A 16833-nucleotide genomic window follows, 5' to 3' on the forward strand; every position below is an offset into this window, starting at 1 on the left:
ACCCCATAAAAATCATCAACATGCATCAAGAAGATGTCTGAAAGTTTTCCTTTATTATACCAATAAAACATCACAGGATCTGATTTTAGTTGAACACAGCCAATTTTCAACAAAACAGATCTCACCGAGAAATACCACACCCTGAAAGCATCATTAAGGCCAGACACATTTGTTCAGTTTCCATAATTTTCCTTCTGCATCAGCTGCCTCTTTAGATGGTTTCAGATACAGTCTCTCTGCAAAGTATCACCTTGCAGAAATGCAGCCTTTATATCAATGGATTTACACCGCCATGAATATGTGGCCTAACATAACATCGGTATCGCCCAGTCGCTCTTCAAAACCCCTCGCAACTAGCCTTGCTTTAGCCTTATAAGTTCCATCAGGAAGGACTTTTTCAGTACAAATCCATCTATGTGACAAGGCTGGCTGTCCCCTATCTGGTATCTCAGAATAAACTCTAAACCCTCTCCAACTCTCTAATTCCTTACGTTTTGCTTCTCTTATTAATTTATCCTCAAGTTTATTTGGCAGCCACTAAAACTTCATGATCATGAGGACTTTTGCTTCTAGTTCCATTCCGAGACTGCCCTCGAGCCTTCATTTCATTGTGGAATCCGTTCATACTACGGCCTCTATTAGCACTTTGATGTCTTTTGAAACTACTGCTAGAAGATCTCCCTCGCACATTATCAGCGGCTCTTTCTCCAGTACGTGATCGCTTCCTTACGTAAGAGTCACTTCCTGACCCACTATCAAAACTTGCACTGTGCTTTCTTACCCTCCACTCTTTCACCCCACTCTGCCAGTCCATGGCTCTGGCTTCTTGGCCATTATCTTGAACATTTAACCAATATTTAAACTTGCCTGTAGATTTTCCAGTATGTCCCACAATTGTTGCATCCCTCAATTTATCAGACCCCTCTGGAATATATGTCACCCGATTGGCCTTTGGATGCGATAGCTCTTTCCTGACCATCATGATTGGTCACATTACTATCCAACTCTTGATCAACTATATTCTATGCCTCAGGACCTTCAATCACAAAACACATGCGTACTCGTGGTACAAGGTGTCTCTTTTCCCTCTATCAGCTGCTCAGATTGAGATTTTGTAATAAACCCCGATTAATCATGAAGAATGAAACTTAACAGTTTGATTTCCAAGCTTGATAACTACTGTCTTACCATCACGACCAATTACCTTACCAGGGTCCTTCCATTCCCTATAGCCCTCTCTTTTATAATGTACCAAATCTCCTGAACTAAATTCTGCCTCAGAATGCCTTATATGATGCCTCAGAGCTCTGCAAATTTTCTCAGAGACCTCAGCCTTGATGAAAGCCCATCTCCCTGCCTGTAAGCATTCAAATGTGTAGAAAAAAATGGAACTAATTGTAGTAGCTTCTGGAGCAGGAGGACTATTGCACAGTACAGAGGACAATTTGGGATTCCACCCATAGACCAATTGATAGGGACTATATCATCCAACCATCTGTAGTGAATTCTTCACATGAACTGCCCATGCCAGGGTAGTTGTCAACTTGCAGTTTGGCTGATCAGCTAAGATTTTATGCAACATTTCATCAACCAGTGCGTGATTTCTTTCACAAAGCCCATTGTGAAAGGCCTTTCAGCTGCAGTATTCATAACCATAACGTTCATGTTTTCACACATATCTCTGAACTCGTCATTGGCAAATTCCCTTCCATTATCAGTCAGAAACCTAGCTGGTGTCTCCCAAGCATGGTCCCTATCCATTTCTCCATAATTTTGTCTATAATCACCCTTTTGTCCTTACTATTTATTATTGTGGAAAGACTAAATCTAGTTGCTGTGCCTATAAAATGTAGAATGAAAATATTCTTGCCTTTGTCCTATACCTTTAAATCCATGGCAACTACCTTTTTAAAGTTACATGCCAATGGAAGGCTGACAATAGAACGTGATGGTGTCCTGATACTTTTTATAAATTTCACACTTTTCACTGAAGGTATCTCAGCACTGACAAAGTGGCTTACCCCAGCTATTTTACATGAGATTACTACTCTCTTCAGTGACTTCAATGTGTTGTCATCACCAAACCTAAAGCTGGTAGTACTTTTATACTCCTTACCTTGCGTTGATCCTCACTACTGATTGGTTACAGTATTATCTGGATTCAATCAGTTCCACATACTGTTGACGTACAAGCACTATCCAGTACAGCACACTTGAACAGGTCCACAACTAACACATTCATCACAGGACTAAAACTTTCTTGTGACTAATACAATTCGTTCAAATCCATCAATATCGTCCTCTTCTGCCTCAGAATTCTCTGCGTTGTGTGTTAGTTCGAAGACTCTGCCCCTCTGCTTAGTGCAGTTCATTGCATAATGATACTTTGAGTCACATTTGAAGCACCGATTAACTGTTCCTTGGGCATTCCCGGGATTCATTCGCCTATGATTGCGGTTCCAATTCCATCTTCCACTGTAATAGTCAGACCTGCTAAAGGTTCTTTCATCCTCATTCCTCCTGTCTTTTACTCTTCCAATGTACTTATGCCTGCTTCCAGTATCTGGATTATTTCGAAATCTAATAAACATTGAGTCCTCCATTTTTTGTGTCACCGTGTAGAGCCCTGCTTGTTCTACCAGGACTGCAGGAAATGACTGTTTTCCCAGGAATTTCTTTAAGGCCACAGACATTTGGTCCAACAGGGAGTCTTTGTCCAAGAACCAAACCCCAGTTAGAACCAGGAGCCTGTCCATATGCAACACCCTATCACAATCTAGCAATTTAAAAGCTAGCACTGAACCAGGGATCTCCAAATTGAATTTCCTTAATCTTTTATACAGTCTGTTGAAGTCCATGATATATTCATCCATTGAATAACCATCTGTTTTCCAAATCTATCAAAGTCTGACTATATCTCGTACGGATTTAATAGGTCATCTTTCTTGTAAATTTCATCCGAGAATTCTAACAGAAGGTCCAACCCTTCATCAGCATCCAGCTGACAAGTTCACAAAACACTTCACTTCTGATTTTACTTTTGGTAGGAAGTGGCAACACCAAAGCCATATCTTGTTTCCTTTTTGTAACCCGTGTCCACATATCCACTTCAATCTTCCACTGGTCAAATGGTTCAGACTCCAAGAACACCAAAGGGTAATCATACCCTGACAATTTACACTTGCTTTCTGCTATATTTTCCACAATAGCCCTTGAGATTTTAGTTTTCTATCCAAAATGTTTTTTTCTTATTTTCCAACCTTCAGCTTTAGGCAACCATCCTCTGATACCATGTTAAATATTCCAGAAAGCTTATCATGGAAGGTAATGCTGAAGCTTATATTTCCTCAGTTTCACATTTATTGTGCAGAGTAAAGGGATTATAAACATGTAGCTCCTCACTCAAATCCTTCACCAGTCTCAGTGCGTGTCTGCTTATAAGTGCTCAACTAAGACCCCAATTAACACCCTTCACCTGCATATAATCAAACCATTGACACACAATTAACAGATTAACATCATTTATCATACAGATTTACTGCTCAAATTCTGAGAGCAACTCTCCAGCAAAGAATCGTAACTATCTTACTCTGAAAGCCTTACCCCCAACGCTGGCCAAATCCTGCCATAAGGTCGGTTTGACACGATGTGTGTGTGGTCCTTTGGTTCTGAATTCTCTGCTGGCCCATATTCACAAAAGTCTGGTGCTCTAAAATAAAATGGAGGAATGCTGGATGCAGATTTTCTGCACCCACTGCTTCAGCCCTTAAATTGCTCCCCTCTTCTTTTACACCTATTCCTCCTCAAATTCCACCCCACCAGTTTTCTCGCATAAACTATTTTCCTTCTTGCCTGCCAGCACCCCCATAACAACCTATTCCTCGACCCTCGGTGCAGGGTGAGCTAATCAACTTCCAGACTTCTGTCATCTAAACCCCTCCCCCCTCTTTTACATCCCACACCTGAATTTACACACCCAATAACATTTCTCTCTCTCCATGAGGGGGAGGTAGTGAATGGCCTCCACTCAGGGGGTCCCTGAGAGAGTATACAGTATTTACAGGGGGTCGCCAGATGTGTGTTGTCGGTATTTACAGGGGGTGCCTGGGAGTTGGTTACTATTTACTGGGGGGGTCTGCAGAATGTCAGTATTTTAAGAGGGTCCCTGGGAATGGATGTCAGTCTTTACTGAATCACCAACTCAATTAGAAACACGTTCCTTCCAGCAATGACCTCTGGATGAACTGTAATTGGAGCAGAATGCTGTAGATCTGCAGTGATGCTGCTGCTGAACCGGCAGTGCCTGAGTTACTGGGGCACTACTACTCCTGGGAACCAAATACTCTGGGTTTACTAGTTACAGCAACATATCAACATTCAATCAAGGGTGAAGAGCCAATGCACAGACCCCATCCAGACAGAGACAGGCACCTACTTCACTGCAAATTGATCAGAAATAAACTTAAATTCACTCCATTCATTGTAGTTTAATAATTATGTTGCATCAGCAAACATTTTTTTCCCTATTTCTCCCTCTGATTTTCTCCTGGTCAGACTGTCCCACACTGGGTACCGTTACATGGACACCAGTGGCCCTGCAGTACCTTTTCCAAGCGGCTATTCTTTATATTACTGGCCCAGGTATAAAAGCAGATGGCCATTCTACCATTGGTAGCATCACAACTGAGCTCGTGCAGCGACGCTGAAACAAATTGTTACACTGCAACTGCTGCCCTCGCTGAGAACAGTTAAGTCAGCTAAGATTGTGGCAAACTTTATTTAGGTTTGTCTTTGACCATGTCTGCAATAGGACGAAAGCAGATCATCTGGTCATTATTTCATAACAAAAACAAGAAATGCTGGAATCACTCAGCAGGTCTGGCAGCATCTGTGGAAAGAGAAGCAGAGTTAACGTTTCGGGTCAGTGACCCTTCTTCGGAACTGACCCGAAACGTTAACTCTGCTTCTCTTTCCACAGATGCTGCCAGACCTGCTGAGTGATTCCAGCATTTCTTGTTTTTGTTTCAGATTTCCAGCATCCGCAGTATTTTGCTTTTATTATTATGGTCATTATTTCATTACTGTTTGGGGATCTTGCCGTGCACAAATTGGCTGCCGCATTTCCTACATTACAACTGTGACTACACTTCAAAGAAAGAATTACTTTGGCAATAAAGCAGTTTGAAATGGCCTGAAGTCATGAAAGGAACTATATAAATGCAAGTCTTTCTTTCTTTTGTTTGCAAAACATACCACTATAAAGATAGGCTGGTCAGTTGCTGATCCCTGCCACTTCACTCACTTCCCCCATCTTCACTACCTCCCTGTATTTCCAGTGTGTTTATGTTTTACTTCATTACTGGTTAAGACTTGTTTTATAATAAACTGATAATTTTGTTGTTTATTAAAGAAACCTGGTTGGTGTGTTTTATTCTGGGGAAAATACAGTATATGATTGACCGTACCCGTAAGTGGGAAAATTTAAATATATCTTGTGGCCCGTGGAGAAGTGGAACTAGAATAAACAGTGCACTCCTCCCGCCTTGGACGTTACAATATAAAGCACCAACAAGACTGCAGAGGTTACTCTTGAGACTTCAGAGTGATGATTGCACTCTGAAATACAAGCCAGGAAGAGAAATGGTGCTGGCACCACAGGAGAAACACGAAATGGAAGATCTAGAAATAAAGAATCATTACCTAGTGAATGTAACACCACCAAACTTAGTCAAGTTAGAGATGAGACCAGTAAAGACGAGGAGTTACAGATGCTATCTCAGCAAGTAATCCAGGGATGGCCTGATAAGATACAGCAAACACAGCCAGCAATACAGCAGTACTGGTCTATCAGAGATAACATTTCACTAGGAGATGGTGTTCTGCTGGCCGGATCCAGAATAATCATACCCAAAACAATACAGAAAGAACATCTCCAAAAGATACATGAAGGCCACATGGGAATGGAGAAGTGTAAGCTCAGAGCCAGATCAGCTGTGTACTGGATAGGCATTACAAAGACATCAAAAATATGGTGTCTACATGCAATGTATGCCACCAAGTACAGAAACACACAGCAAAAAGAGGAGATGATAGCTACGAAGTACCACCCAGACCATGGCATACTGCAGGAGTCGATTTATTCACACATAATCAAGAATGGTACCTCATAGTCACAGAAAAATACTCAAAGATCCCTTTTATCTGGAAGATGAAAGACTTGAGAGCCACAACAATCATCTCAGCAGTATGAGTTCAGTTCGCTGAGCAAGAGATTCCTGAAAGATTAATATGTGACAATGGCACCCAATTCACATCCATAGAAGTTAAGGAATTTGCTGACCAGTATGGGTTCAACACCATCACCTCATCACCACACTACCCACAGGGACACGGGTTTATTATAGAAAGACACGTCCAGACAGTCAAAAGAACCCTTGTGAAGGAAGACCCAAACCTGGCCTTATTGTCACTCCGATCCACACCTCTCAAGACTGAATTAAAATCACCTGCAGAGCTGTTGAATGGAAGAAAATATAAGACTACCATGCCAAGCTAAATACATCCTTCAAGTGACCAGGAGGAAGTGAGACAACAACTCACTGAAGCACAGGTAAGACGAGAGCAACACTTCAACAAGCATACTAAATTCCTACCTGAGCTGTTGAAAGGACAAACTGTACATGTACAGGATTCAATCACGAAAACCTGGAGCCCAGCAAAAATTGTTGGTGAAGCTGAGACTCCAAGGTCATACATCATTGAGACCAAAACTGGTAACCAAATGAGAAGGAACAGAATTCATATTCGACCTGCAGCTGAGTTGTAAAAACAGAAAAGACCATCAACAATACCGGAAACATTACTATCCAGTGAGACCACATTAACAACGTCACCAGAAAGTGACACAATATTAGCAACAGCAAGCACAACTCCTACAACAAGAGCAACAAGCACAATATCGCCTGTGCAGTGTGCCAACTCACCACCGAGAGCAATGAATGCCAAATCTATAAGATGGAGGTGCAGCATCTTACTACATAAGTGATATGGTGAATAATATTTTTAGAGAAGAATACACACTATAAGAGACACTTAAAGGCATTCAGATTATTTCCAAAAGTCGGTTGATAATCTTCTTTAGTTTAGAAAAAGTTAATGACTGATACAGTTATATTGATATAAGGACATTATGTTTTTAAAGAGGGATGTTATCTATTGTTATACCATCTGTAAAGTGCTAGGAACTAATTATCTAGGAACTAATTGTTATGTGTAAGTGTTCCGGGAGTGGGGGGCACATTCACGGCTGCACTGGAGAGTCATGTGATGTGTAACAGGACACCAGCCTAAGGCAGTCCTATACTAGGCAGCATGGAAGCTGAGCATATTAACAAAAAGTTCAAGCCTTTCCAAGTCTAAAATGTATTATTTCTAATATATGGGAACCAGAAAAGGTTCAGAATCAGGAGACATAACAGTGATAGATTACTGCCACCAATACAAGGGGTGAATTTGCACTTTAACAGAGGGTGGAACACAGGCTGTAGTGGATTGGCTGCTCATTTTACATCCTCCGCTATTCTTGGTTCTTCTGAAGTCAATGGACTAAAACTAACAATACATCATAGACACTGGATACTACCACACAATACCAAGTACACAGTTCACTATTACAAATATCACAACAGTGTGCCATAGATAACCACAGTATTCCATCTATACTGTACACTGCCACAGGGCGGCACAGTGGCGCAGTGGTTAGCGCCGCAGCCTCACAGCTCCAGGGACCCGGGTTCGATTCCGGGTACTGCCTGTGTGGAGTTTGCAAGTTCTCCCTGTGTCTACGTGGGTTTTCTCCGGGTGCTCCGGTTTCCTCCCACAAGCCAAAAGACTTGCAGGTTGATAGGTAAATTGGCCATTATAAATTGTCACTAGTATAGGTAGGTGGTAGGGAAATATAGGGACAGGTGGGGATGTTTGGTGGGAATATGGGATTAGTGTAGGATTAGTATAAATGGGTGGTTGATGTTCGGCACAGACTCGGTGGGCCGAAGGGCCTGTTTCAGTGCTGTATCTCTAATCTAATCTAATCTAATCTAATAAACCCTACTCCATCACAGTGTAACATGTACAATACAGGCTACCATAATACTTCATGCATACTACCACAATACATATTGATACTGTACATTATCACAATACAATGTGTCTATAGCAGACTACACCAACAATTGTATTTATATGGCACGTTTAACATAATAAAAGTCCCAAGGCGATTCAAGAGCATTATATAGCAGAATTTGACATCGAGCCACATATTAGGGCAAATGGCCAAACGCTTGGTCAAAGAGGTAGGTTTTAAAGAGGGTCTTAAAGGAGAAAAGACAAATAGAGAGGCAGTGAGGCTTAGGAAGGGAATTCCAGAGCATAGGGCACAGACAACTGAAGGTACAGGCACCCAATGATGGAATGATTAAAATTGGGCATGGTCAAGCAGCCAGAATTATGGAGTGCAGATATCCTAAAGGGTTGTGGTGCTGGAGGAGATTACAGAGATAAAGAGGGGAGAGGTCATGGAGAGATTTGAAAACAAGAATGAGAATTTTAAAATCGAGGCATTGGTTAACCGGGGGCCAATGTAGGTAAGCAAGGACAGGGGTGATGTGTGAACAGCACTTGGTGCAGGATAGGACATGGGCAGCAGAGTTTTAGAAGGTCTTAAGTTTACAGAGGGTAGAAAGTGGGAGACCAGCCAGGTGTTTGTTGGAATAGTCAATTCTAGAAGTAACAAAAACATGGATGAGGATTTTGGCAGCAGATGAGCTGAGGCAGGGTAGAATTGTGCCATGTTATAAAGGTGGAAATAGGCAGGTTTGAGCGATGGCGTGGATATTGGTTGGAAGTTCATCTCGGGGCAAATATGACACCAAGGTTGAGAACAGTCTGATTCAGCCTCAGATGCTCGCCAGGAAGAGGGATGGAGTTAGAATATAGTGAGCAGAGTTTGTAGCGGATACCGAGGACAATGGTTTCGGTCTTCCCAACAAATAGCAGGAAATTTCTCTTCATTCCGTACAGGATGTTGGAGAAGCAGTCAGTTTAGTGACAGTGGAGGGGACGAGAGAGCTGGTAGTGAGGTAGAGTTGGGTGTCATCAGCGTACATGTGGAAACTGATGCTGTTTTGTTGGATGATGCCACTGAGGGACAGCAGGAATACGAGAAATAGGAGGGGGGCCAAGGATAGATCTTTTGGGGAAACTAGAGGCAATGGTGTGGAAGCAGGAAAAGAATCCATTGCAAGTGATTCTCTGGCTACGATTAGATAGATAAGAATGGAACCAGGTGAGTGCAGTCCCACCCAGTTAAATGACAATGGAGAGACGCTTCAGGAGGATGCAGTAGTCAATCACATCAAAGGCTGCAGACAGGTCAAGGAGGATGAGGAGGGAAAGTTTACCTTTGTCACAGTCACATAGGATGTCATTTGTGATTTTGTCTTAGTACCGTGACAGAGGTGGAAACCCAATTGGAGGGATTCAAACATGAAGTGCCAGGAAAAATGGACACTGATTTGGGATCAGCAGTTCAGTGGGAATAGGGTCAAAGGAGCAGGAGGTGGGTCTCAGGGACAAAATGAGCTCGGAGGGGGCATGATGTCTGATTGCACATTGATATATGTCAACATGTTGTAATTAAAAACATACATAAGGAAATGAATCAGATTACAGTCAACGTAGGAACTGGAATCAGGCATCTCTGACTGGGCCCAACACGAGGGAGAAGGCTGGCATTGCCTTACAGTTACAAAGTGACAAAGGGAAGGAAAAATGTAAATTATATATGTATTGGAGATTTGCGGTAGCCCTGTCATTCATCTAGGCTTGCTTTGTTCACTATACATTATAAACATAGCAAAAGGATTTTCTTTCTTGTCTAGAACGTTTCACCAGAAGTGGTGGTGAGAGGGAAATCTTTCTCCATTTGATTATCAGGTTCAGATGAAGTTCAGTGAGACAACAGCAGTTTATTAAAATACAGGGCAGCTTCATGCTGCATCTCTGCAGATAGCAGCAGAGCACAAGTTCAAGTCAGTCAAAACAACCTAAATCAGACAGAGCCAGGCCCAGTAGATCCAGGTGCATGAAAGTTAAATGTGGCTGTCTGCCTCTGCCTGCTCCCTGGTGGATGCTTCCTGGAGATCGGTCAAAGGCAACATGAGGAGAGGAGCAGAGCCGACGGCCATCTTGGCTACGGACCAATGACAGAAAACTGGTGCGCGACCTTCAGGCAATGGTTAATGAGTCTCAGCAACAACAATCAAAATACACCACAGAATGACTGAGTTCAGACAAGCGAGTTCTTTTGCTCCTGAGGTGTTCATGACTAATTAATCATGAAAGGAGCCAAGGGGATTGAGCAGATTTTGTTTTAATCAGAATAATGGAAAGCTGCAGGATCTTGGATTGACGTCACATTTACAGTTTTATTGCCAGAACTGCAGCAACGATGTACATCAACGTTTACTTGTCACTGCCCCGTCTAGCATCATATCTGCTATACTCCCCCGTGGTTCGGTAACTCAACAATAGCAGGCAGTAATTTATACAGCAAAGAATCTGAGCAGCCCTCAAGGCAGCTTTGTCTGGAGCTCCTGGATTCAAATTCAAGTTGGCAATGTCTTAGTCCAGTGAGGCTGTATTAAAAAAATACGAAGCAATGGTGCAGAATGAGTGAGAGGAGGCCGAAAAGGAGGAAAGCATTGAGTGAAATAGAAAGGCATGGAAGAAAAGGAGAGGTAGAGATAAAGGGGGGGAGTGAAAAGAAAGAGGAAGGAAACCAGAGGGAAAAAAAGGAAAAAACTCAGATAAGTGAAATTGATATATTGCCCATCCCTAATTGCACTTGGGAAGGTGGTGGTGAGCTGCCTTCTTGAACCGCTGCAGCCCATTGGGGTGGGTACACCTACAGTGCTGTTAGGAAGGGAGTTCCAGGATTTTGACCCAGCGCCAGTGAAGGAACAGTCATATAGTACCAAGTCAGGATGGTGTGGACTTGGAGGGGAACTTGCAGGTGGTGGTGTTCCCATGTATTTGCTGCCCTTGTCCTTCTAGGTGGTAGAGGTCGCAAGTTTGGAAGGTGCTTTCTGCGGTCTCAGGGACAAAATGAGCTCGGAGGGGGCATGATGTCCAATTGCACACTGTTGTATGTCAACATGTTGCAATTAAAAACATACAAAAAGAAATGAATCAGATTACAGTCAACGTAGGAACTGGAATCAGGCATCTCTGACTGGGTCCCAACACTAGGGAGAAATCCGGCAGTGCCTTACAGTCACAAAGATACGAAAGGAAGGAAAAATGTAAATCATTCTATATGTATTGGAGATTTGTGGTAGTTCTGTCATTCATCTAGACTTGATTTGTTCGCTATTTATTATAAACATAGCAAAAGCATTTTCTTTCTTGGCTAGGATGAACTGAAAGAGAAAGGAAAGTTAAGCTCAGAGCACAAACAGAGCAGATAGAGTGAGAGAAAGAGAACTCGGAATAAAAAAGAGAGCAGAGTGGAACAGAAAAACAGCAAGAGACGAAAAAGAGTCCAGAGAGCCCGAAAACAGAACAGAGAAAAAGGGAAAACTGAATGTAAGAAACTCTAAAGAGGGACATTAAAGGAAGAACCTCGATTTATATAACACCTTTCATGGCCTCAGGATATTCCAAAAGTGCTTTCCTGCCAATGAAGTATTTTTGAAGTGTAGTCACTGTTGTATTGTAGGAAATGCAACAGCCAATTTGCGGTCAGCGAGGTTCTAAAAAACAGCAGTGTTAAAATGGCCAGATGGTCTGTTTTTAGATGTTGGCCAGGACACCAGGGCGAACTCTCTCACTCTCCTTAAAAATAGTGCCATGGCGTCTTTTGCATCCACTTGAGAAGGCTATCACACCAGTGCAGTGATGAGTGAGTGCTGCATTTGCAGAGGTACTGCCTTTCAGACAAGACGTTAGCCTGAGGACTCATCTGCTCTCTCATGTGGATGTATAGATCCCATGGCACTATTTCAAAGAAGGGGTTCTGGCTAACATTAATTCCTCAACCAATATTTTTTAAAAACCAGCCAACTGGTCATTATCTCATTGCTGTTTCTGGGGCCTTGCAGTGCACAAATTGACTGCTACATTTTCTGCATTACAACAGCAACTGCACTCCAAAAATACTTCATTGGCTGTAAAGTTCTTTGGGGCATCCCAAGGCGTGAATGGTGCTATATAAATGCAAGTCTTTATTTCTTCTTCAAATTGTAGCCCCAGTTCCAGATTCCTAAATGATCCATAGAACAGGCCAGGGATTGAACCTGGGAGTTTCCTTGGCCCAGTACCCCAACACTTAGTCACCCATTTGGATCAGGTACTGGGTGGCTGGAACTGCCTGTGAATAATAAATTCCAACAGTCAGTGTCTTTAGGGAGGAAAGGGGTAACGGACAGAAGGAGCATATATAAATATATAATAAAAATAAGTGAGACCTCCTGACATTGCTTAGATTTTGCAACAGTAGAAGTTCCTGGACGTGCTTCCTCAAATGAAACATGGCTTTGTTATATCACTTTCCTAAAAATAGACACAATGGAGTCATGCGAGATAGATTTTCAGTTTCTATCTAGCTTAGAGGAATAATATGAGAAAACAAGGCAAACTACAGACCGGCTTGTGACCATAACAAGGCAACTGTTTCTTCAAATAAAACCTGAACCTCTGAACTTGCAATCAAGGAACGAATCTGGACCCTGATAATCCACTAGGAGAGGGAAGGGTATCAATCCCCCCAGGACCTCTGGCACTGACCCCCGACAATGTCTGCAGGCTAGTGGTGAGGGTGGATCATGATTTGCCTGCCGCTTGCGAAATCAGAATTGGATCTTGAGTACCTGCCATTGTAAACAGGAAGGCCAGCAGAGGTGGCTGGGACAGTGGGTGCGTGAGGAGAGTGTTGGTATATGGGACAGGGTCTCCCACCACTCGGAAACAACAGAGATGCCCACAGCTTTAGAAAGGGGAATTCACTATAAAAAAACTGTAATTTAAAAATAAAATGATCTTTATTACAAGCTACAATCCTGCATGAACACTTTCACCACCACCCCAAACCCCCGCCCCCACCAACCACAATCCCACCCTCAGGTGGACTCCTTGTCTGACCGGGTGTACCTTTATTATCTCTATTCCTGGCCCCTTTGAGAGCCTGGGCTATGAGAGCTCCAGTCGGTGTCACATTCTCAATGGGACTAAATGGACCAGCTGTTTTTTTCCTATGCTCATATTGAAGGGATCTTGGGCAGAGATCGCATCTTGCTGCAAGTGAAGTACTAAAACTAATTCCTTTTTTAAATCTTTCAAAGCATTTTAGCGCAACCAGCTCACAGTGATCCTGACACCAAATGAGAAACCAACAGCTATAAGAAAACAAAAATAGCCAATCCCAGCTCAGTGCCAACTGTGGTGTTGTAGTAGTCCTCAATAGTCCAGAGATGGAAAAGAATGATAATGCCACCAGGCTTCCTGCTAATAAATCCTATCCATTGGCTATTCCTGGAAAGGAGTTGTTGGGGCTGTAAGAAAAATCAGGAGAAGAAACTGTTTCTCAGCCAATCAAAGCCACTCCTTTTAGTGCATCTTCACCATTGCTTTGTTCAGTAGATTGTTCCAAACATTTACCATTCTTTGAAAACCTTCCATGGCTGGCATACGTGGAGAATGGGCCCCCCTAAGCAGTGTACTAGAGAGCTGCTGACCGCTGTGGAACTGCGCCTCAGCCAGGAGTCAGGGCCTCTGGTACACGTCTCACTATCTAGAGGGAAAAGAGCAGCAGGCACATGGGAACACCATCACCTCAAAGTTCCCCTCCAAATCACACACCATCCTGACTTGAACATATAGTCGTTGCTCCTTCATGGTCATGGAGTCAAAATCCTCTAACTCCATACCTAATGACATTACCTTCCTCTCACAGACTGCAGCAGTTCATGATGATGGCCCACCACCACCATATTAAGGGCAACTAGAGCAATTAGAGATGGGCAATAAATCTTGGCCTTGTTACCAATACCCGTAGCCTGAGGATGCGAAAAGAAACTGGGGGTAAAAAACAAGAATCAAATGTACTGGAATATGGAGAGGCAAATCAGCTGTGGGGTTCTAGAGGAAGCTGAACATTAGAATGTGCACACATACAGAAGAAACAGACAAACATTTGTGCGTTAGTCTTTGTGAGAACACAGGCTTTTCATCTCCCTCACCTCTCCAGAGCACCCCTCCTTCCGCATGTAGCTTCTGATGCAGGTCCAAATTTTACTCTTTGACAGCATAGCGCCTCCTGTGGCCACCTCAAAGTTCTCGTAGCTGCCGTACATCTTCACCACACTCTTCATGATCCGTACAGCCTGGAAGAAAGACAAGGGAATAGGATTGTGGTTACTCCGCAGTATCTCATTCCAACTCTTCCCCAGCTATTGGTCTCCCAAATAAAAACAAGAAATGCTGGAATCACTCAGCAGGTCTGGCAGCATCTGTGGAAAGAGAAGCAGAGTTAACGTTTCGGGTCAGTGACCCTTCTTCGGAACTCTCCCAATCTGGTCTTGTATGACTTTCTACCTATCTGATGGAGGTCTCCTGAATTCTTACTCAACTCTCGAATGGGGCCCATCAAGGAGTCAGTAAACTGCTAAACATGTTTCCTTGGTTATCTCCAGCTCAGTGAATATGTACAAAGCAAGCTACTGTATTGAGCTCTGCAGACCCAAAGGTCCCAGCCTCATGCAGAAGTAGATGATATCAATTTGGGTTGAGGGGTGAGCACTATAATGGTGTTCTCAAGCTCAGAATGGCAAAAGATAATGGAATCAGTTGAGACTTTCACTGCTGATTCCAGCCCAGCAACCATTGCTGGACAAAATACGCAAACATTGGGGATGGCGAGGGTAGTACTGAGGGTGTACTGCACAGGCAGACGTGACAACTTTCAGATCAACCGTTATACCATTTGCCCTCTCAAATATACAAGAAACTAAAGAAAAAAAGGGACAACATTTTACAAAAGTAAATACATCATTAATAAAGAGCAAGAGGCATTGTATCTAAATTAGCATAGGTTATACCAAGGGTAGATTGGAAATCTGCAGCATAGAGAGACACACACACACATAGAGACTGAGACAGACAGTGATAGAGAGACAGAAAGAGACAGAGACACAAGACAGAGGAAAATGAAGAAAGTAAAAGACAAATGGAAACACAGGCTGAGATAGATCGAAGCACACAGGCTCATTAACATACAGAATTGAAATAAATGTAAGCCCAATGCCATCAATTTAAAGCCGAGGTCACACAATAATTGAAATAATTTACCTCAGTAATTTTTTTTTAAAAAACCTTTTCTTAATTTGTGTCCCTTGGCCCTGCTGTCTATTTGGTTTTGGACTGGACAATACGTGATATCGAACAGGCACTGATACCAATTGTAGTCGCTCCACTCGCACCCCTACTACGTTCACTGAACTGAGCAAAGACCAATAACCAAATGTGGCACTTTCGGCACTGTAAACCTTGGCTATCCATTGATCAAACCCATTGAGCCATCACAGCAGCTCAAAGAGAATTAAAGCCATCAAACTAAACTCCATTAAACACAACCTACAATCAGTAAGCTTTCGGAAGCTAATCCAATTCTCCTGTCAGTACAAAGTTTTCTGCATGCTGCAGTTTGGAATTAATCCTCAAATTGAATTCGATGTGAAACTGTGGATCATCTCAGACAAATCAGAATGTCGACAGCAGCAGCTGAGCCACAAGACATTGGAGAAATGTGTTACTACATTAAACAAATGCCAAGGCTGAAACTACATTAAACATAACACCCAGGCAGAAACCACACGGGACCAAAACCCAGGCAGAAACTGCATTAAAATGCAGTCCAATTGTAACCACAAACTCCCTACTCCACTCTCCCCACCCATCATCCAGCAGGGCTGAGACCAGCTAACTTAGTATTGAACAGTGATCAAATCTGGAGCCTTCCTGTCTGCATGACCCAGTACCACACCATGCAGTACAATATGCCCACATTGCCATCAGAATTGTTTAGGCCAACCTTATTTTGCTGGGGCAGCCATCCAGCTCACAATACAGGTGATGATGAATACAACAACAATGTGCATTATGTAGTGCATTTACGTAGTAAAACATCCCAAGGTGCTTCAATGAATCAACAACAAACAAAATTTTACACCAAGCCACATAAAGAGATATTAGAACTGGTAACCAAAGCATTGGTCAAAGAGGTAGGTTGTAAGGAAATTCCTAAAGGAGAGAGAGTGATGCAGAGGCTTAGGTGGGAATTCCAGAGCTTAGGGTATTGACAGCTGAAGGCATAGTCCAATGGCAGGTTGATGGATCTCTGAGGTGCACAAGGTGCACTCTACCATTACCATCAAGCCGGGTGATCAACCCTGGTTCAATGAAGAGTGCAGGAGGGTATTGCAGGAGCAGCACCAGGCATACCTCAAAATAAGGTGCCAACCTGGTGAAGCTACAACCCAAGACTACTTGCGTGCTAAACAGCATAAGCAGCATGCGATAGACAGAGCTAGGCGTTCCCACAACCAACAGATCACAATCTAAGCTCTGTAGTCCTGCCACCTCAAGTCGTGAATGGTGGTGGACAATTAAACAACTAACTAGAGGAGGTGGCTCCACAAATATCCCCATCCTCCATGATGGGGGAGCCCAGCACATCAGTGCACAAGATAAGGCTGAAGCAGTAGCAACAATCTTCAGCCG

At 43.0% G+C, this 16833-nt stretch overlaps 1 protein-coding gene across 2 annotated transcripts in view; it reads right to left on the reverse strand.

The window, feature by feature from the left end:
* LOC137379083 (microtubule-associated tyrosine carboxypeptidase-like) overlaps nucleotides 1–16833 on the reverse strand; it is a 55172-nt gene that overhangs the window by 14185 nt on the left and 24154 nt on the right. For both annotated transcript variants that reach the window (XM_068049728.1, XM_068049729.1), the window contains one exon: nucleotides 14295–14438. In XM_068049728.1, coding sequence (XP_067905829.1) covers nucleotides 14295–14438 — 144 coding nt within the window. The remainder of the gene's footprint in view (nucleotides 1–14294; nucleotides 14439–16833) is intronic.

Source organism: Heterodontus francisci, chromosome 17, assembly GCF_036365525.1.
Source record: "Heterodontus francisci isolate sHetFra1 chromosome 17, sHetFra1.hap1, whole genome shotgun sequence".
Lineage (NCBI taxonomy): Eukaryota > Metazoa > Chordata > Chondrichthyes > Heterodontiformes > Heterodontidae > Heterodontus > Heterodontus francisci.